Raw genomic sequence first — 13,408 nt, forward strand, 5'->3', positions numbered from 1 at the left:
TTAATTTTCTATTTTTTATATTTAATTTTCTATGTTTTTTTAATTACTGTAACGTGGTTTCAATTAATGTAAATTATATTATTATGTTTTAAATTATTTTTTATTTAATTTAATCATAAAAAAATTGTAGAGTGGTAAACATTTCCTATGTCTAGTGGGTTGGTGGTAGGTTGGTGGTGAAGCTGACTGGCGCAGAGGACCACTCTCCATAGCATAAAGTACAAAAACTTTTGTTATACTATTCGACTTTTTTATTTTCTTTTAAAATACTATGTGACTTAACCCACACGACAAATATTGAACCTTTTCTTCCGTACTCGAAATATCCTCATTCTTTTTTTTTTAAACCTGTTGAAGTTCGGGTTTTTAATCAAAATAACATCTAATAAATATCTAAAATCACCAATAATTTTCTCCACTTCTCAATAACAAATATCCATAATCCAATATCAAAAATAAACTCAAATTGAATCTATTTCTGATTTTTATACCAAAACTTTAATACTTCAAAATTTTAGCAATTAAACTCCTAGTGGTCCAAACAAAGACATTAAATGGAACCAAAACACAAAATGCGGATGTATAAACCTAATCAAAGGACTATATCAAGATCAAATTAAAGAATCATACCTTAATTTCAAAAAATTACTTTGAAATTCTCAATAACTTCTAGCACATATTTCCTCTTCATTTCTTCACCATTTCTTGCAATTAAAGTGGGATTTTTTCTCGAGTTCTCCAGCTCTTTATAATGCCTAAGGTGTGGGACGTTATAATCCCCTTAAATGCACAAATTTATGATGCTAATCAAGGATACAGTTTTAGGGTTTAATCCTCACTATTTTCCCTAATTAAACCTAATTACACCTAAATATAATTCTTAAGAAAAACTATAAAAATAAGTTAATTACATTATATATCATTTTTTTTTATTTATCACAGTAATCTATATCTTCTATTATTTTTTTTAAATAGAACATCTTGTTTCCTGTGATTTCTAGGTCGTGGGCTGGAATTCGATTGTGTAAGGCTTTGGGCCTTAAGGAGGCAAAGTTTAGTCCTTGTGGAAGGAGGTAATTTTAGTTAAAAGACTTAACCCTTGAATTGTGTTTTTGGCCGAAGGGTAGAAAGAGAAAAAGTCATAGGCCGGGTTCTTGCATGAAATGTGAAATTTTTTTTTGAGAAGTGTTTAGTCCAAGATATTTAGATAATATTGTAGAGCTCTTCAACATCTTTTTGTGGAGATAAAGAACGTTGAAAACGGAGTTGGAACGAAGAAGTTACGAACGTTTGAAGTTAAGACGATTTTTGTGTTTGCCGCATACGTTGGACGTACGGGGAGTACATTGGGCATACGGGGAGTATGCTGGGCGTACTAAGGAATCCCAAGTACGTTGGGCATACACGATTAGTGCCCACACCCTATTTTCTTAGTTTGAGCCTTATTTAAGCTCTTTAACTTCCCCAAACCCATTCCCTTCTTAGCCTCCACCTCTCCAACACCCTATCTTGAAACCCTAACCCTAGTTTGAGCCTTGTAAGCAAAAAGAAGGTGTTTTTAGGTGCTTTGGGAGAGTTCTTGGTGCACCTTGGAGAAGAAGAAACTCATTGAAGAAGCAATGGTTGCATTTGAGATTTTAGATCTAGACCTTGTTCACCTTGATCTTTCTTTTAGATGTATAAAGTTTGAATCTTGATGATGAAATTGTTAGATCTAGCTAGTTTTGGGAGTTATGAGCTTTTGGTCATTTTAAGTGCATAAAGTTTAGATCTTGAATGTTTGTTACCTTGTTATGGATAAAGTTGCGAGCTTTATCCATCCAAACATCATATTGATTCAGATTTGAAGGTTGGAGACTTGGACTTAATGAATTAAGTTGAAAAAGATGCACTTTTGGTCCCTTGGAGACTTAAACACTAGATCTTGTTTGTTGGGACCATTCTAATGGATAAAGTTGGAAACTTTATCCATTATGGAGATATTAGGAAGCATAAAAATGTGATTGTGATCATTCTATCCCCTCCATGCAAGAGTTGTGATGTCTTAATGGATTAATATGTTAGGGTTTTAGCATTTGGACCTTCCCTAGCCGTGGAAAGTCATAAAGGTGGAAACTTTATGACTTAAGACAATGATTTGAGGCTAGATCTGAATTTGGGTGAAAAGTCCTTTAGGGATTAAGTGCTTAATGAAGGAGTGGGATCAGGCTGCGTATGCTGGGCATACTTAACTGCCTTGGATTTTGAATTTTGTTGACTTTCGTTGACTATTGACTTTTTGACCAGGTTTGACCTTGGGTTAAACTTGAGGATTTTGGGCTATTGATTAACATTTTATCTGGTTCTAGTGTTAGTGGATTCATGGGAGCAAGCAGTGTAGAAGGGAGCATATCCCAGTCTTTCAAGGTTCTTCAATTCAAGTGAGGCTTCCCCACTATACTCATGGATCGAAGGCACCAATTTCGGTCCACTAGATTATGTATCCTGGTTATATGATAATGATATGCTAGTATATAACTAATTAGTAGATTTGTATGATTATCTGTAATTGTTGGTTTTGTGTTTATGTTTACCTGTTCTATATGTCGACCTATTGTGCTTGGGTTGAGAAGGTCCTGCTTTGTTCTAAATGCCAAGACACCCAGGGCGGTCCGGATAGGTTGTAGGACCTACGAGGAGCTCGAGTCAGGACAAAGTCCCGGAGAGCGGTTCGGATAGGTTGTAGGCCCTGTGAGGCGGTCCAGTCATGTCGAAGGCTTGTAGAGCAGTCCAGATAGGCTGTAGCCACTGCGAGGCGGTCCAGTCAGGCTGAATGCTCATATTTTCATGCATTGTTTGTTATGTTGTGTGATGGTACATTAGAGGAACTCACTAAGATTTGGCTGACACTTTTATTTTATTATTTCAGTTACTTTTGAGGATCATAGGAAAACGAAGGCTTGATCGTGCACATCTTCCTATTTTCATGATATTGATTTTTGGGACATTATGATATGACTTTACTTTTAAAACAATGGTTCTTTTTGTAAACAATGATGGTTAATGATTGTTTTTGGAAATCTTAAATTTTTATTATTTTGGGATGTTACAAAAAAAAATCTAAATATAAATCATAGCATATTACCACTCATTTGTTCATCATAAAGGGTTATCACATTTACATAAACCACACAACAAAGAAAAATGATGCACATCTTTGAACTTGAAACCTCTCCTATAGATTTGTGTCTGATTTGCCTACTATGAAATCTCACTTTTACTATTTCTTATTAAATAATTACACTTTGCAATCTATACCTAATTTAGAAGTGTGAAACTATCAACTTGGGATATTATAATACACAAATAAATTATACTAGGTTGCTATATTTTACATATAGTCATTTAAAACACATATAATATATTGTAAAGTATTTGTCTATGTTTTAGAATTGTTAAAGGCCCAAACTCCATGAAATCCAAGCGGAAAATTCAAATATTTAGGAACTTCAAGTCTTGCCACCATTGCATTTGTCTCCCCGATCCTCTTGGCATCCAAAATTACTAGATATGACTTCTGTTCTGATACTGCATACTGTAATTCGTTATCATTTAGATATGGATTTTCTTTTTTTCAAAATATTATAAAAACTTGTCTTAAATGCATATAATAGTGACATATTTTCATTGATTTATTTGTTTGTTTATCTTTCATCACTATAAGTATTATATCACTACATAATGAAAATTATACTAATCATAAAAATGTCATCCAGATGCAAAAACAATTTTTCTGCACTATAAATGGATATAGGTTACAAATTATAATGTCATGATGAAAAAAACTTAAAGTATAATATTATAATCTTTTAGATAATTTATCTGTAAAATATTTCTAAGAGAATTTTGAGCACGTACCTCGACAACAAGGAGGTATCCATCATCCTCATCGCTTCCTTTTGAGACGAACATGGGCTCACCAATAAATCTTCTAGTGCCAACATACCAAGTTTGCATGGAATTCTTCATGGTGTTGAACTTCACCACAGTATCAAATGGAAAATACGGCAAGTCTTGACGAACACCCGACGTTGCTGCAGCGTACATATAAGTATTGTTGTTTCCACCAAATTCTTGATTAATGACTGGGAAATCAGTTGCTTGTTGCCATTGATCATTTAGATTATTCACAAAACATTTTTCAGAGTTTCCAGTTTCATCTAACTCAATCGAAACCTGTGTGACATAAAACAAAGGACTCGTTACTCCAATTATTTTTTGAACTCACACAACCTCAAAATATACTCTTAAATATACACATTCATCCGAATGAAGAATTTAAGCCTCAAATAATTGGCCGAAGTATGCATTTCCTATACCGTTATGCCTCACACCTTTTGAGGGTCAACATAATTAGTGAAATCATATGTTTGAATTAATTGAGCTAGGTTAGATGTCACATATAACAATTTTGCCTATTTCTTTGAGTTTTTAATATAACCGTTAAACATTAATATATATATATATATATATATATATATATATATATATATATATATATATATTCTTTTGAGAACCAAACTATTTGTAACAACTTTAGAACTACTAATCCAAGAATTATTTTTCAACATCAAAACCACAAATATTAACAAAATTGAATGTCTAAGCCATATCTAGGCTTACAAAAAAATTGACAATTTTTGTTTTATATATATATATATATATATATATATATATATATATATATATATATATATATATATATATATATATATATATATATATATATATATGCAATGTTGATGTATGCATGTATATCTGCATCCACAACCCATATAAGAGCTGATGCATGCATACACATATGTGTCCGCATTCCATATAACTGTTATTCATAATATATACATACATGTATATCTACGTCCGCAGCCCATATGACTGTTCACACGTAGTTTTCAATTGTTGATCATAATTTCGCAAGTTCCAATGGTTTTTAGTTGGCATAATAACTCAGCCCTGACGACATATTTGTTAAATAAAACACAATTAATAAAATTGAATGAGAGAACCTTGATTAAACGAGGCGACAATTTATTTTCTCCTTTGTCCTCATTCATCCCCCATGGGTCTACTTCACCAGATTGCCAATCATATCCTGTTTTAATTAGCGTCAGGTCTCCAAACATTTAAAATTCGGATTTTGTTATAGTATAAGAAGTGAGTAATGAAAAATAATCGTTCATGTATACTATCATTAAACCATAGTTTAGATTTTCATTTTCTTAAGTGAAGAACATACCAAACATTTTTTGAAAATTGAACCACTTGTAAGAACACCCGCTTGCTTGTATTTGAATTCGTTTATTGCCTTTGATATCTCGTTCTTCGAATGCATTCCCTATATGAAGCATCCACATTTGCAAAGGAGCTTCAATCGGCACTTTCCAATCCCTCCCCCGATCATGCTCAGGGAAACGAGGAAGCAAATATATCGGAGAAGTCGACTTACTATGATTCACCAATAATGCTGATACCATTGGAGTATATCCGCCAATTGCAGACATTGCTCCTAGATTTTTGTACTTTCACAATGAGAAAACTAACCATAAAATAAACAGGTTCTAGCTTATTGGAATCAAAAGAATAAAAATCAAATAGAAATTAAAAAATACACGGTCTCATGGCAATCTGGATGAATTTGATCAATAGTCAGTTTGTCGGTTATCTAAAACTTCATCCTTTTTGATAAAATAAATATACCTTAATTTATAAGTTTTTATAACAAAAAATAGACATTTATATAAATATTTTGTTTTGTTTTTTTTTTCACCTATGTCTACTGCAGAATTTGAACCATCGATTTCATGGGCAAAGGGCAATACCGGATACTGCTAGCCTAAAAGACCTTATTTTATTTTGTATCTTATGTTGGGTAAATCGGATTTATGAGTGCAGAGGTATTTTGGAAAATCTTTTTATTTGAAGTATTTGATTTAGATTAGGAAGTTGTTTGCTTGCTTCATAAGTATTACATATTGGTTTAGGTTACTTCTTTTATTAGTATAAATTAGGACATGTATTCATTAGTTTAGATAGAGATTTACAACAATAAAATCATTTGTCATAGTTTTTCCTGTTCCTCATTTGTTTTGGTCATGAGCATCAAGGTATTACCAGTTTAATATCTTACACTTGGTATCAGAGCCTAGGGCTCGTGAAGGCGTAGGGTGGCTGGTTTGAGAGTCGGTTTCAAGAAAACTGTAGCATTTTGTTGCGGGGCAGACGCAACGGGAACCAAGTTTGGTTTAAGGAGGTGTGGATTGTTTTTGAGCGGGAGTGGAAGTATCTAAATAGCAACCCTGATTTCTCTTAATCGGGCTTATAAGAAACTAACGAACATGAAGACGTCAAAGTGGGTGACATTGATTCAGTTCGTTTTACGTGTGACGGAAGACATTAAAGGTGGTTGTGACCTTGTCTTGTTGTTCGGTGGAAAAGTGCTCTAAACAAGCTTGATTAAAGAGGTCGGGTGGTGGTCAAAGGGATTGCATAGTTCTTGATCGGTTTGTTCGTGATAAGGGGATACCAACATAGATGCGTGAAAAGTGGGCAAGAAGGATCCGTCAAAGCAGGTAGCTTTGGATTCAATTCGTTTGGCAGATTGAAAGAAAAGGGTGAAGCGGGTGGCTTTGTTTTCTTAGCCGGTGAAGATGGCTCTTTGAAGAACAATAATCAAAACAAAGAAAGAGATTGGAAAAACAACACATTGTGAACGTTATGGCGGTAGAAGTTCAATTCGGAAGGCTTTGGATCTGGCCAGGGAGAGGTCGTGAATCCGGGAAAAGTCTAGATGGTAATGAACGTATCCAACGAGATGCCATGATACATGTTACGTGTGTTGTGACCAATAAAAAGGGTATGGATGACTTTGGACGTGATCGAGATGGAGGTCGGGTGTCCGGGAAAAGTTAAGATGGTTCGAAAAGGTGATTAAACGTTGTAGTGAATGAGAGGTATGACCAATCCGATTAAGAGGGTGATTGTTGGGTTAATCGGATTTATGAATGCAGGGATATTCTGGAAAAAACCTTTTTATTTTAAGTATTTGATTTAGATTAGGAAGTTGTTTGTTTGCTTAACAAGTATTAAGTATTGGTTTAGGTTATTGTTTTCATTAGTATAAATAAGGACATGTATTCGTTAGTTTAGATAGAGATTTACAACAATAAAATCATTTGTCACATTTTTCATGTTCTTAATTTTTTTGGTCTTGGGCATCAAGGTATTACCAATTTAATATCTTACATCTTATTATTATGAAAATCAAATTTCTTTTTAAACGTGTCTATGTATCTTGAAAGAAAATTACCAAAAATGTCAAGTTTGACGCGATTGCCAAACAATACGTAATAAGAATCAGTGAAAGCCCAATCGTGAACCATGAGATGATCGGGGATACGGAATTCTTGTTTTTGTTTGATCTTGAAATTAGAATCGAACTCTGCAAGGTAAATATAATATTTCAATATAAATACATTAAACTTTCGATACCTCCCCTAGCTATCACTATTTCATGCACGATTTTGTTGACCCTATGATATACCTATTCTAGAAAGTAAATAAATAGTAAAATTCAATTATAAAAGTCGGATATCCAAAGAGTTTAAGTGCGGGTGAGTTTTTTAGAGACTAAGAGTATCTGCACTCCATCCCAAATGTCAATTTTTTTTTTTTTTTTTTTTTTTTGCAATTATTCCTTTCTAATCCACCCGGTTTATTTTTTATTTTTGAAGAAATAAATAATATTAATTTAAATAGGAAGTAACACTATTCATTTCTAAAAAAAAAAACTGAAGTTTCAGTAGTAAATTTTAGTCCTTTTTTATTTTATTTATTTCAACTTTTATTTTTATCGAATAGTTATAATTTAAAATATAATATTTAATGTTTGCAATGTCATGTTATATATTAAATTGTATTAATTAATTATAAATATAAGATTTAATATTTATATATCAAATTCATATAAAAATCAAGTAAATATTAAAATTTAAAACACAGTAAAATATTCTTTAAAAGCTTATAATTGAAGAGAGTTTTTGACAATCTATATATGTTACAAATACGTTACAAGAACAAAATGTATTAGAAATATATTTTTTGAGGTTAAAGACAAAGTGAAAAATAAATTCGGAGATGAAACTATTACATTATTTATTTATTTTATTAAGAAAAAAAAAATAAAATTTAGTTGTAGATGGTCTTAAGAGAGGAGGTATTATTCTAATTTAATTTTCTTTGGATTAACAAACCAACCTCTCAAATATTGGAATAAGACTTTCAACTTCTAATTTCTATTTTGTATATGAACTCCAACTTATAATCCTACATGCTTCATGTATGAACTAGATGTAGACGTTTTCAAATTTCAAGTTCCATATCAAGTAATTATCAAGAAGTATTGTCATAATTATTTTTCTTTAGACACGTACCATAAAAGGTGAAAGTACTGCGTGGGAGGAGCAGATCCTCTGCATTGCATGCCAGCATAAGCAGCCTATTCCTGGATGCGTCAATCTTATAATGAGCCAACAATCGTTTTGCTGGCATCTTAAAAACTCCTGCACGCATATTACCAATATATAGTTTTTAATAATAATAATAATAATAATAATAATAATAATAATAATAATAAATTCTCCAAACTAATAGCACTTTGTACGAACGCAAGAATAATCTATAGACAATCTCTGATTTTATTTCAAGCATTATAAAATCTTCCATGTTATTTAATAATGGTTACTGAATGATAGTTTATTAATTTAAATAAAAAGATGGAATCATATTTTGTTACTTTTGTTTGAATAATAATATATTTTCAAACCAACAACACTTCTTTTGGACACATTAGATGACAATAACTTTAATAAAGTTACAATCATAACTTAAAACTTAAAAGTTAAAAATATCCATACCATACAATATCGGCTTCAGTAAACTTGTAGCAAAATCTAAGATAACGTCACCACCATCCACTGCATCCCGGACGGTGGTTGACGGCATTGGTGACCTTTCAGAATCATTGACCAAATCAAATTCTCCGATCGTATCTAACGATACAGATTGAATCTCATGCGGTGGACCACCTTCCCACAAGCAAAACAACCTATCATTCCATTTCAATACATTTGTATTTGCTACATTTTTCATAACTGTAGTATCCCCAAATTTTCTCCTATTCTTTAATGTAGAGAATGTGCCCCGATGAGTAAACTCCCACTTACCACTATCAGGGTCATGCTCCTTCACTTGAGCCGTGGTCTTAACGTATTTAGCCATGAATGTGACCTCACCTTTGGCCCCGTCAAATGTAAATGCTCTAAGATAGCCATGGCCATCGAAAGGGTGCACTGATGAGCCATGGTCATCCTTTAATATTCCTGGTCCCGTCAGATAATATGTCCCCTGTGGGAAATCTGACGGGATGGAGCCCTCAACGACACGCAAATTAATGGGATTATCAGTTTCTGAACGCTGAGACATGAAAAGAAACTGATAATCCCAATAAGCTGAAGTTTTTTCATCTTGAGATGAAATTGATACTTGTTGACTTTGTATAGTTGTAGAAATGTTTTGAGGAGCTCGATCACGGAATGAGAGGGCCCGTACGGATGGTACTTTGAAGGAGGGCCACCATGGTTTGAATGGGAGGAAATTGAGTGGTTTGGCCTGCATTCTTTAGAGGGTGGTGGTGATGGGAATCTTAAAGATTAAAGTTGTTGTAGCAATGGTGCGTGATCTACTTATAGAAAGACAAAATGGAGGTAATGACGTTAGTACCCTTTTTTGTTTTACTTACTTATTTTTAATAAAATATGTGTTATATCACATGATAAATTTATTACACTTAGATTAGATTAGCATAAATAGTTTTTAATATGGGTCGGGTCCTCGGGTTGATCCCATCAACACAATTTTAATTATTATTTATTTTAAAAAAAATTAATATATAAATATTGATTATGTTAATATAAAAAATGATACTCAATAATTAAGCAATTTGTTTTATAAGTCATTTATCTTTTAACGGTACTAAATAGATTAGCTATTTTTTTCTCTTTAGGTTATTCGAGTTATTCTATTACTCCCTTTGTTCCAAAATTATAGTCCATCTTTCTATTTTGGTTTGTACAAAAATAATAATCCACTTCTAAAAATAAATAACATTTTTACCAAAATACCCCTTCATTATTATTTAACCAACTAAGTATTTAATGGAACATTAAATGTAAAGTAAGGACAAAACTGTCATTTTATTATATGAAATTAGTGGAAATTAATGTTTCTTTAATTTGTATGTTTTTTGTCTTTGGACAATAATTTTAGGACGGAGGAAGTATTATATAAGATGCCACAGTAAATGTAATATTAACATCATATCGACATAAGAATACAACGAATTGGTTCAAATCTATCTCATCGTTGTATTAAGAACATAAAAAAATTTAGTAACATATTGAATATAATTATAAAATACTTGATCTAAACAACAAACTATTTACATTAATTGCTTGACATTTACCCTATAATTAATTTTTTTATATTAATTATAATCATTTTTTCTAAATTAATAATAGAAGATTGTATGATGAATAAGTTTTGACCCATTTAACTTTCAACTAAGATAACCTTGCCGCATTTTCCCACATTGTTAGAAATCAAAAGCTATTCGCCATCTCCTGCTTCCATCGTTTCCCTCTTACAACAACTACCACTTTCAATATTCTCTATAGATACCTCATTGTTATGAATTATTATTTAGTGAATGACTATTAGATTCTCCATATTTCCCCATTACTCTCCATAATTAGTGAGCATTATAGCAAACATTATTATGAGTTTTATGAGTGTAGTTATGTACCATCATAATGTGCATTCATATCATACATGACCTTTTATCTTCTTTGTCGAGTATAAATAGTGAATATTATGTATTATAAAGTTTTGATGATTTCATCACAAGTATTGGAATAAAAGCTCTCTCTATTCTCATGTCTTTCTTTAATCTATAATTTATCTTGTTATTTGCTTATATTTTATAACACGTTATAAGCACGACTCTACTATAGAGCTCTAACTCTTTATCGCTCTTATTATTTTCAGGTATGTATTTTTATAAGTTTACATGTACAATGCATACAAATTATTTTATGAAATTTATTAACTAGCAATTCTTGAACATACAAGTCTTTATTTTGATTAGTATTTTCACTATGAAAAACTATGTTATGCTAGAGAAAATTTTCTCTACTTTCCATGCCACCAACATGCTCCTGCAACAGCAATATTGTGAAAAAGATTTAAAAAGAATATATTATGAATTAATCTCATTTCTTCTTGTGGCTAAATAAAACTATGAACTATTGATAAAAAATCATCAATCAATCCCAACCGGTTCTAGTACATTCCCTGAAGTGAATGCAATATCATATAATCATAATAGTCATGGGTATAATCGAGGCCGTGGAGGTTATTATCATAAAGAATAACAAGATTACAAGCAACCACCAGAAGTTGGACAATAACAAAAATCCACATCCTAATGATAAAAGTGGTCAAGGCAAAAAAAAGTTGAAAATGTTTGTCACTAATGTGGAATGATCGATCATTAGTCTTGTACATGCCGTTTACCAAAGCATTTTGTTGATCTTTATCAAGATTCTCTAAAATATAAATGTTGTCAATTATCTTGTCTACCCAGAAGAGACAAGTGGTGCTATTGATGGTGATGGAAAAATAATATATAATAGTTTTGTTTCATGACATTTATTATGTTTTTATGTCATATTCGTTTCATGAGAAATGATGTCGTCACAATCTTCCCAAATTAATAAAATATGACTTTATTTTTCTAAGTCGAATGTTTCTTGTGTTTTATTTATTTATTGAAAAGAAATATGGATATTCGCAACAAAAATAAGGAAGATATATTTCTTACAAACAATGCAATAACACATAATATTTTTAATAATGAAAAGTATTTTGCTTACTTATCAATTAGAGAAGCAAATGTTAATATAATAACATGTAATGCAAAAATGATTGAAGGCTCCGGAAGAGCGAATATAGTATTACCACAAGTGACAATAATTACAATTGGTGATGCATTATTTTAATTAAAATCACCAAGAAATTTATTAAGTTTTAAGGATATTCGGTCCATCGAATATCATATTGAAACAACTAATGATTGTGATAAAGAGTATCTAAATATCACAAAATGATATCGGGTAAGAAAACTCTTTTGAAAAAAAATTATCTGTATTGTCCTCCGGATTGTATTATACAAATATTAGAATGATTGAATCTCATGCTATTGAAAAAAAAATGTATGATAATACCTTCAAAGTTTGACATGACCGGTTGGGCCATCCCGGATAAATTATGATGCACAAAATAATTGAAACTTCAAGTGATCATTCCTTGAAAAACCAGAAGATATTTCAAGCTAATGAATTCTCTTGTGTTGGATGCTCTTAAGGAAAATTAATTTCTCATCCATCATTGAACAAAGTTGGGTATGAAAGTCATATTTTAAGAAAGATTTCAAAGGGATATATGTGGACCAATTCAACCACCATGTGGACCATTTAGATATTTTATGGTTTTAATTGATGAGTCAACTAGATGGTCACATGTGTGCTTGTTGTCTAGCGGTAATTTGGTTTTTGCAATATTACTTGCATAAATAATCAGCCTAGGGCACATTTTCCCGATTACCCAATTATGAAAAATTGACTTGACAATGTTGGAGAATTTACATCATAAGCTTTTAATGATTATTCCATGTCGATTAGGAAAACTATTGAACATCATGTTGCATATGTTCATACACAAAATGGTTTAATTGAGTCGTTAATTAAACACTTTTAATTAATTGCAAGACCATTACTAATGCAATTCTAAACTTCCTATATTGACATGGGGAATGCAATTTTACATGCAACATCACTTATATGCATAATGACAACTAGTTATCATGAGTTCTCCCATATTCAACTGGTTTGAGGTCAGTAACCAATTATTTACCATCCAAGGATGTTTGGATGTATAATTTATGTACCCATTTCTCCACCCCACTTCACAAAAATGGGTCCTCAAGAAGAATGAGAATTTATGTTGGATATGAATCTCCATCTATAGTAAAATATTTAAAATCATCAATTGGAGATTTATTTATAGCTATATTTGATGACTATTATTTTGATGACTCATATTTTCCAACATTAGGGGAAGAAATAAAGAAGCTGGAAAATAAAATCTCGTGTACTAGCTATAATGATCCAATTAGAATTGATATCCCATAAGGAAAAATACAACTGCAAATGAATCTTAGGCACGCCTGAAGCATGGAAGATCAGCCGGTTCCAAA

General features: G+C 31.6%; 1 protein-coding gene across 3 annotated transcripts; it reads right to left on the reverse strand.

Annotated features, from left to right (window-relative positions):
- Positions 1–3,100: 3,100 nt before the first annotated feature.
- LOC145094013 (carotenoid cleavage dioxygenase 7, chloroplastic-like) lies at positions 3,101–9,734 on the reverse strand. Of its 3 annotated transcripts, none has more exons than XM_079032271.1 (7): positions 8,952–9,734; positions 8,469–8,597; positions 7,346–7,477; positions 5,276–5,545; positions 5,046–5,131; positions 3,898–4,215; positions 3,101–3,567 (listed from the first exon to the last, which is right to left on the reverse strand). In XM_079032271.1, exons 1-7 carry the CDS (start codon positions 9,709–9,711, stop codon positions 3,544–3,546), a joined length of 1,719 nt encoding a protein of 572 aa, XP_078888397.1. In that variant the 5' UTR covers positions 9,712–9,734; the 3' UTR covers positions 3,101–3,543. The 3 variants fall into 3 exon arrangements, with proteins under 3 accessions (XP_078888397.1, XP_078888395.1, XP_078888396.1); XM_079032269.1 differs by having other exon boundaries at positions 3,101–3,574; XM_079032270.1 differs by lacking the exon at positions 7,346–7,477 and having other exon boundaries at positions 3,101–3,574.
- Between the last annotated feature and the right edge of the window lie 3,674 nt (positions 9,735–13,408).

Source organism: Lactuca serriola, chromosome 3, assembly GCF_051521515.1.
Source record: "Lactuca serriola cultivar US96UC23 chromosome 3, Lser_US96UC23_V15, whole genome shotgun sequence".
In the NCBI taxonomy this organism is placed as follows: Eukaryota; Viridiplantae; Streptophyta; class Magnoliopsida; order Asterales; family Asteraceae; genus Lactuca; species Lactuca serriola.

Excerpts from the sequence above, each read along its gene's own strand:
- LOC145094013 (XM_079032269.1), bottom strand. The coding sequence starts at position 9,711 with ATGCAGGCCAAACCACTCAATTTCCTCCCATTCAAACCATGGTGGCCC. Across the intron at positions 7,478-8,468 it reads CAGTACTTTCACCTTTTATG|AGTTCGATTCTAATTTCAAG; the intron begins GTACGTGTCTAA and ends TTTACCTTGCAG. Across the intron at positions 3,575-3,897 it reads GATACCTCCTTGTTGTCGAG|TATGCAGTATCAGAACAGAA; the intron begins GTACGTGCTCAA and ends AACGAATTACAG.